This window comes from Bos indicus, chromosome 10 (assembly GCF_029378745.1).
Source record: "Bos indicus isolate NIAB-ARS_2022 breed Sahiwal x Tharparkar chromosome 10, NIAB-ARS_B.indTharparkar_mat_pri_1.0, whole genome shotgun sequence".
NCBI lineage: Eukaryota > Metazoa > Chordata > Mammalia > Artiodactyla > Bovidae > Bos > Bos indicus.
In genome coordinates, this window is record NC_091769.1 from 75360997 (window position 1) to 75370449 (window position 9453).

Genomic DNA, 9453 nt, shown 5'->3' on the forward strand with positions numbered 1-9453 from the left:
GGATTCTCCAGGCAAGAACACTGGAGTGGGTTGCCATTTCCTTCTCCAATGCATGAAAGTGAAAAGTGAAAGTGAAGTTGCTCAGTCGTGTCCGACTCTTCGTGACCCCATGGACTGCAGCCTACCAGGCTCCTCCATCCATGGGATTTTGCAGGCAAGAGTACTGGAGTGGGGTGCCATTGCCTTCTCCGGTACTTAAACGTACAGTTCCACAGATGATTGTATGCAATTCCCAGCTAGATACCTTTCACAGTGAGGAGGCTCCAAAGGCTCAGCACCAGCTCTGCACAGAAACTTGTTTCCTGTGTCTCTTGCTTCTGGAGTCTCTCCCACCACCATCCTGTCAACGTCCTAGGCTGACTTCTCATTTGGGAAGTTGTTTTTTCCCTCTGAGACGAAGTCGTTCCAAAGCCTCCCATCTCATTTCATACTTATTTTAGGAACAATGGCTGAGTTCACCACTTCATTGCCTTTTGCCAGTTTCTCCTAGCAACTGCTCTCAGATACAGCGAAAAATCATGTTTAGCTTACAAAATCCAATTTAGAAGAAAACCAAGCAAGAGTTTAACTTGTTTCATCACAATTCATGTAATTATAGAGATGCTTTAGGTTTCTCTGCACCCTGACTTTCCTGTCAAGTAGTTTATAATAACAGCTAACATTTATGGAGTATTTGCAATGCACTGGGCCTCATGCCAAGCGCTTTACACACCTTGTCTTAATTAATCCTCCCAGCTACCCCCCAAGGTGTCCATATCATTACCTCCACTCTCCTAGTGGAAACTGAGGCTCAGAGAAGCTAAGATCACCCCCCCTAGAAAGTGGCAGGGCCAGGATATGAAAACTGCGCTTAACCACCATGCTCTTCTACTTCCCCCCTCTAATCTGAAAAGAAACCCTTAGGTTTGGGGCTTCTTTGTTTATAGACTGAAGCCCCGTATCTTTTTTAAAGACTTTTTTTGATGTGGATCATTTTTAAAGTCTTGATTGAATATGTTACAATATTGTTTCTGTTTAACGTTTTGGTTTTTTGGCCGTGAGACATGTTGGATGTCAGCTCCCCAGCGAGGGATCGAACCTGCACCCCCTGCAGGGTGAAGTCTCAGCCGCTGGACCACCAGGGAAGCCCCTGAAGGCCCCTATTGTAATGTGTATACTGTCCCCATGACTTAGATGCTTTGCAAGTTCAGATTTTTTATATTCTTTTGTTCAGTACTTGTCAATTTCCAAAATGTTTTTCATCTGAGAGGACATTTTATTTATGAGACATTTTCATGTCGTACGTATTTCCTATTATTTACACTCTAGAGTCAACTACATTTGTGTAAATGTTTTATATCAATTTATAATAAATAGTTATTGTTATCCCTTGCTTTACCCTTCCTCATTTGTGTATGTCTGTACTGCAACTGGACTTATTTGGCAATAACGAATACCTAATCTGTGCCACGTTAGCTCTAAGATGATGATGCTTTGTGCATTCTCTTTCCCAAGTCCACTGAATACAATCTAAACATGGTTTTCTAAGCTGTCTTCCTAAGGTATTTCTGAATAAAACACTGGACCATTTTCCTTTTTTCAATCTTTGGCCTCGCCTGTCATCTTCTTCACCCTGTGCATTTTTTATTGCTACTCTCACTCTTTATCTTAGCACCCGTTTCTTGGGTTTTTAACTTGCACCAGTGGGGTTTAAAGCAGCAAGACTGCAGCAAAAACCCTGTCATCAATGTTCATGGAGTCCTTAATACCCTCCCGCTGACTGTGAGGGTCACGGTTACCCTCCTTGTTTTGTGTGCCGGCCATTTCCACTTAGTCCTGTGGTCATGGGAAATCAGTCACTTCACTGCTGGGAGCTGGGCTACAGAGATCAGAGTGAGACAGCCCTGCCCTCAGGAGACCCACAGCCCAGAAGACGAGAGAGACAGGCAAGCTAAAGCATACCAGCTGAACAAATAGAACAGATACGTGCACAGACTGGAGTAGCAGAGAGGAGACAGTGATGGACACGTGTGGGGAGAAGGGCTCAGAGCCAGTTCTTGGAGCAGCCAACAACTGAGCCAGGATAATAAGTTTGTCAGGTGGACAAAATTAGAAGACTGGGGAGATCAAATTCCAAATAGGGAGACTAATACGTGCAAGTAATGGCCCAAATTTCACCCACAAATGTTTTGATCAACCAACATGGGTATTTTTGATGTGATTTAGTGGCCAACATTGATCAATTTGGAAACTTCATGTAAATATACACATTTCTAATTTCTTTAAAAAAAAAATCAGTACATCTGGCAGCACAATCCAGCATTTCCTCATCAGTTGAAACTTTTAAACAGTTTTTTAAATAAGGTATTGGGTTGGCCTGAAAGTTCATTCAGGTTTTCCCATTAGATGGTACAGAAAAACCTGAACCAATATATACTGTTCAGTAAGCCACAATCCCCACCACCTCATAATAACCTACACTCAAGCAGTGCACTCACATTATCCATCCTTGAGTTGGCAGTTTCTACCAATTCTTGAAAAAAAAATCAGCAGCCAATGCATCCAGCCTAGAAACACTTCCTCTTTCAGCAGTTTGGTCATCATGCTAATTTACTGAGATGGAATCTCTCTCATAAGTCCTTTGGTTCTCTTTCTGTCATGTGGCTCTCAAGTTGAACTTTCTCTCTGCATAACTTTCCTAAATTTTAAATAAGGAATAAGGAGCTTCTCCGCTACTAGCCATTTCTTTAGCTACCAGCTTACTCTGTTTATTGCACTAAATCTCTTCTTCCTATTTACATACAGTACCAAGCTTCCTTTTCCTTCCCTTCTTCTCTCAACGTCACTCAGTCATAACAAAATCTCCATCTCTTTGTTTTGCTGTTTCATCACATTTCTTTACATTTGCTAGAGAGACCTCAACAGAATGATTAAGACTCAGGCTCAGGAGACAGACACATTCAAATCTCTGCCATTTTCTTAGTTGTATGGCTTTGGGGAGGTTACCTTACCTCTCTGGACATCAGTTTTCTAAGCTGATGGAGAATGGTGAGAGACATACCTCTCAACTAAGTGAGCCAGTGTACCTACCGCAGGGTCTAGCTCACCTAGCTAGCATTGTTGTAGACACTGTGTCCTCTCAGATACGTCTGCAGCTGGGCAGACCTTCCATTTCATTCCTTCCAGTTATGCCTTATCTTATTCTAGAACATGTCCCACCTCCACAAGGACCACCTGGAAGAAACACTAGGTTTTCTTTCACTTGATCGGTCACTGAGTTTGTTTGCCTGGTTTTTCCTTCTTGTCAGACTCTTTTATGTTCTGTATACCTCTGATAAATTTCCCAGCTTCTGAAACAATGTTACAGCCATTATCAAGTTATCAGTAAAATGTTTTCTCAGTTTACATTCCTCAGTCTCTATTTTGTTCCTGAAAACACATCATTTTGGTAAAGCATGTCCCAGATTGCTAACATGTGTATCTAAATAAAGATCTGTGAATCCTGAGCACTTGCAGATGGATTCTAAATATTTGACAGTGTAGGTCCCTTTGCTCCAAGAGGCAGATGAAGTTGCTGCTGTAAAAGAGGCTATATTTCCCTGGGATGGTTTTGCATTTTGCATCTTGGAGGGCACACTTTTTTTTTCCAGCAGTCCCTATAACATGGCTGTGTTTTAGGGAATAAGTCTTGGCTGCATCAGGATGAATTCTTTCCTCTGATCATTAGAGCACCTGATCTTTGGTTAGTAATACTGACCTCACAACTAGGTTCTGGTTCTCACACATATCTCCCAAATCACACCCAAAATCTGTTTGCTACTTTTCCTGTAACTATCAGTACAAAATAATGCTATATTAACCCAGTTACACAATAATGCCTTGATCTACTGTTTGATTATCTTCAGAAATATCTGAATTGGGAACGACAAGTTTGGACTCCTCTTGCACCATCAAAAGGCAAACTCTAATAAGTTGTCAGCAGCACTGTGGCGGGGGTGGGTAGAGACAAGAGAAGGAGGAAATGTGCAGTCTCCCATCTTGCAGGACCAGATGGTCCAGAATTCCACGTGTGAACCCAGATCCGTCCAGCTGTCCTGTAATTTCCAGAGTCAGTCGAGGCTTGTGATCTTAGTGGGGAGGTATTCTAGATACAACAGCCCATGGCATGTTCTGGGTCTTTTTTTCAGGATGACTGACAAGAATCATTCAGTAGACACATTCATTAAAAATCAGTGTGCCTTTCACATGTGTTAATATTGAGTCCTGAATACAATCCCAAACTGTAAGAGATGACATTTCAGGGTATTATTAGGAAAAATTTTTCTGATCCTTATCCTTATAATCCTTATCCCTCACTTCCCTTGTGGCTCAGCTGGTAAAGAATCCACCTGCAATGTGGGAGACCTGGGTTCAATCCCTGGGTTGGAAAGATCCCCTGGAGAAGGGAAAGGCTACCCACTCCAGTATTCTGGCCTGGAGAATTCCATGGACTGTATAGTCCATGGGTTCGCAACGAGTCGGACACAACTGAGTGACTTTCACTTCACTCAGTTCAGTTCAGTCGCTCAGTCGTGTCTGACTCTTTGCAACCCCATGAATCGCAGCATGCCAGGCCTCCCTGTCCATCATCAACTCCCAGAGTTCACTCAAACTCACGTCCATCGAGTCGGTAATGCCATCCAGCCATCTCATCCTCTGTCGTCCCCTTCTCCTCCTGCCCCTAATTCCTCCCAGCATCAGAGTCTTTTCCAAGGAGTCAACTCTTCGCATGAGGTAACCAAAGTACTGGAGTTTCAGCTTTAGCATCATTCCTTCCAAAGAACACCCAGGGCAGATCTCCTTTAGAATGGACTGATTGGATCTCCTTGCAGTCCAAGGGACTCTCAAGAGTCTTCTGCAACACCACAGTTCAAAAGCATCAATTCTTCCACGTTCAGCTTTCTTCACTTCACTATCCCTCTCTTAAATTCAATTGTTTTTAATTATATAAAAAGCTATTTTCTAATCCAGACCATGGTCAAAGTGAAACCATAAAATAAAATTTCAATATGTAACATCCTTCCTTTGGGAATTTTTTTGGCTCATACAGTAACCAATAACCATATAGGAAAAAAGTACATATCTGGACCCCACCAGAACAATTTTACCTCATGCTTAGTTTTCTTATCTGTGGACTTTCAAACAAGTGGGCAGCTTCATTTCATTGTCAACTTGACCAGAGTTGAGTGATGAGGGTCAGAATTTCCATCATGAAACCAGGGAAAGAACAGTCATCAAGTGACCCAGATTCTAGGTCTAGCTCGTTCACTTTCTAGCTGGATGTCCTTAAGCAATACAAATTGGCTGGTTGCTGCCCAAGACACCCCACATTCGTGTCTTGCTTGGCCAATAGAATGTTTTTTAATTGGTAAATATTAATTAAAATCAAAATGCCTGCGTCCTCTTCAAAAACGCAAAGATGGCAACAACGAACCAACATTCCTGCATGACAACGGTTGTCCAAAGCCAAGTAGACCAACAGCCTTAGAGGGGTGTGCACCCCCAGGACGCCGCAGTCTCCACCTCTCCCTGTTGTCTGGCACCAGCTCTGCTTTACTTAATTACCTAAGCTACTGGCTCTAATCAGCATGTGATTTTGCTACCCTGTTTTAGTCATTTATCTGTTGGTTTCTGGGAGCCCTCCATCCATCCACCCTCTCCTGGATACACTTTAATTTTTCAGTTATTCTTATAATGTGAAGCATATAATAGAAGCATTTCTCCAGATGTCCTTAATATTAAAACGTCCACATTAAATTGTTAGCTCATACTGGACGTGAGTCTGAGTGACCTCCGGGAGTTGGTGATGGAAAGGGAGGCCTGGCGTGCTGCGATTCATGGAGTCTCAAAGAGTCAGACACGACTGATCGACTGAACTGAACTGAACTGAACTGAGCTTGGGAGCAATTAAAACCCCAGGTCTTGCTCACATGAATTATCTCATGAAGTTGACTGCCAAACATGGTCTGCTCTACCTGCAATTTTTTAAAAATGAGAATCTGTAGCTCTGGCCTGAATTTTTATATTTCTCATAGGGATCTGTGATTATCAAATATGTCATAATATGAAATCATCAAAAGCTTTGAAATAAAGCCCTAGGCAAGCACAAGATATTTTGTCATTTAAATACACGTAGACTGTATATTGACAAAGAGGGTTTATGACCTTTATTTTTCTGTGTTTTGGGAGTTTTTTAACTGCTTAAAATATACCTTTTAATGTATCTTAAAACTGAATAATATAACCAATCAGATATTACTTTGCTGAGAGATACCTTGTCAGAAGTGCATTTTAATCAAAAATGACCTATAAAACCATATAACTCTCTATAAAACCACTCTCTTTCTATGAGCTTTATTAAGCAAGTTGACACCCTGCCCTACTATGCACAGAAGGGAATTCATTTCACTTGTACCACATTCACATGTTCTGCATACAAATGAGAAGGCACTAAAAACAACATCACATACCCTGATGTTCACAAAAAATACTTAAACCATATCACTGGTTTTGAATCCTCTCTTAATTTTTATGTTTTATATTCTTATACTTATAATAAATTTGTTGTTCATCAGAAGCAATCCACAGTCATTTAATGTTAATGTCAGAAAGCAAAATATGTAAAAATACCAAAAAGAAAAGCAGATGCGAGTTGAAACGCAGAAGGAAAAGACGTGATCCAAACCATCCCTGGGCTGTTTGTGAGACAAGCAGCAGTAGCTCTTGGCTGGGCAGAGGGCAGACACCACTGTGCTTTTCTCTCTCTCCTCCTCTCACGCCTCTCTTTGTGTTTTAGATCGGAGCACAGTGCTACCTGGAATGCTCGGCCCTGACCCAGAAAGGTCTCAAAGCAGTTTTTGATGAAGCAATCCTCACCATTTTCCATCCCAAGAAAAAGAAGAAACACTGCTCCCAGTGTCACAGCTGCTGTTCAATTATCTGAGGTGGCTTGAGACCCACCTCCACCCCACAAAGGGTAAGAATGGCAGCCAATCTCTGTGACCCAGCTCAAGCCAAAAGGAGGGCATGACCAGAGAGGAAGTCCCTGACCCAGAGGCTTGCCCCTCCGCCCTGTGAGCCCTCCCAAGCACAGCACACTATCAGCCAACTGCCACATCCTCCATACCAGCCAGAAGCATCCACGTTGCACACTCCACGAGAATGCTGAGCCCAGATCCCAGCCAGTGCCACCGCTGACCACGTGGGAAACAAAGTCAAGGCCATCTTGAGTTTTCCATCATCCCCTCCAAGGGCATGAAGCTGATAGGAAATCATCATAGGAAAACCAAAAAAAAAAAAGAACTTGGTTCTTGTCTTTTACAAAACATGGGAATATGATACTAACCTTTTTTTCTTGAATCTGCTGTTCTCCTATGTGTCTTACGTTAATTTGCATTATTTTAAGAAATTACTAATTTACCAGTTTACTCAGGCCTTATAAAACCATGCCAAACTATCTTAAAGAAAAAGGTTTTGATGTTCATTCCTATTTTCAGCATGTTTCTACCAAAGCTATTAAAACCAACATGTACCTCTGAATGCCTGACTGTAAGAAGATACAAGGAAATGTTGAAACTTTTGGAAATATGTGAAGCCATAATTTCTGAACCTGATTGAAAGAGACACCACCTGAACTGTTGCAGGTCTGCGTTTGTTGCCTAAAATTCACCCCCAGAAATGCTTACGTTGACTGGTCACTTTATTTTTTCCACGTTATATTGTCATTGTTGTTGTTTAGTTGATAAGTCAGGTCTGACTCTTTGCAATTCTTTGGACTGCAGCACACCAGACTTCCCTGTCCTTCATTATCTCCCAGAGTTTCCTCAAACTCATGTCCATTGAGTCAGTGATGTCATTCAACCGTTGCATCCTCTGTCTCCCCCTTCTCCTCTTGCCTTCAATCTTTCCCAGCATCAGGGTCTTTTCCAATGAGTTGGCTCTTTAAAATTACAAATGAACTGTGCTTTTAAGAAAGTAGAATTTCTGCTTTTCAATCAAACTGATTAGGAAGAGAATATGGCAGACCTATCTTTTTTAAAAATTATTATTCGTTAAAGTGAAATTTCCTGCTCCCTCCCTTCCCCACTGTATGCCTCTTTCCTCTCTTGATTTCACACTCTTTCCCATGCCCAATAATAACTTGATTCCAAAGAAGGATCTGATCATAGGATGTAAAAAAGTTGCAAAGGTTAAGCCAAAGTGCCTCAATTTTCCCTCTCACTTCAACTGAAAGTACTTCTCAGCTTGTCCCATGGGAGTTCTCATTCATTCTCTTTAAAGGATATTTTCCAAGTATAACTGGTACTAAAATATTGCCCCTCCCTATTTCCTGTATTCATTGTCCCAAATGTGTATTTTGGTCTATATCCATGAATACCAAGCTCTGGATCCATCTATGCCCTGCTTCCAAAATGATGTGCTCTATGGAACAGGGACTTTGGCCCTGGGGAAGAGACTCTTCCAAACATCCAGGGATTCTTGTATCTCAGAGTGATTTATTTCCTAGCTTTTAATTAGAGACTGTGAAGGCTTCTAATTAGTCTTATTTGCTTACAGTTATCCTGGAAACACCCAGGTAGGCACTTTATTTTTATTTCAACTGCATAAGCAAAGTGCCTCTTTGCAGCATGAAATTACATGAATTTTAGTTTAAGAATTTCTAGATTCACACTCCTGTTGGAAAAATCCTGTCTTTCTAGTACTTTATGCTCCTGGAGGAAGCACATTTAAAAAGGAGCATACAGTATTGGTCTTTTCTGTGAAGACCTTCCGTGACACCCCCCCTAGTTTTTGGGTTTTGTTTGTTTGAAATTTTTGAAATGTGCTTTCCTCTCTTCTATATTTCAAGTTTTATTTCTCTTCTCCCCCGTCTAGTTGCTGAACATTTTCTTGAATACACACACACCCCACCTAAAAGAAAACGGGAGTTTTGTAAGTCAAAGCTTGACATTTAGAGAAAACAAGGACATTCTCTCTTTGTAAATGGAAATCAACCATGTATAAACTGTAACTCTGCAGACTTTGAGTTCATCCTTTACAAACAATAATGAGCATTTAGCCCTATAATAAATGAAGTGCCGTTACCTGGTTTTGTTACATTATTGTGTGGTTGCTGCTGCTGCTAAGTCGCTTCAGTCATGTCCAACTCTGTGCGACCCCATAGACAGCAGCCCATCAGGCTCCCCTGTCCCTGGGATTCTCCAGGCAAGAACACTGGAGCGAGTTGCCATTTCCTTCTCCAATGTATGAAAGTGAAAAGTGAAAGTGAAGTCGCTCAGTCGTGTCTGACTCTTAGCGACCCCATGGACTGCAGCCTACCAGGCTCCTCCGTCCATGGGATTTTCCAGGCAAGAGTACTGGAGTGGGGTGCCATTGCCTTCTCCTTATGTCTTGCTAAAGAGCCACTCCTCACTGATGTGGATGAAAAATTGAGAA

At 41.7% G+C, this 9453-nt stretch overlaps 1 protein-coding gene across 1 annotated transcript in view; it reads left to right on the forward strand.

Moving 5' to 3' along the window:
• Positions 1-9101, forward strand: part of RHOJ (ras homolog family member J) — a 93927-nt gene extending 84826 nt beyond the window's left edge. Inside the window, exon 5 of the mRNA XM_019969027.2 lies at positions 6815-9101. Coding sequence (XP_019824586.1) covers positions 6815-6961 — 147 coding nt within the window. The 3' untranslated portion in view covers positions 6962-9101. The remainder of the gene's footprint in view (positions 1-6814) is intronic.
• Positions 9102-9453: the final 352 nt, after the last annotated feature.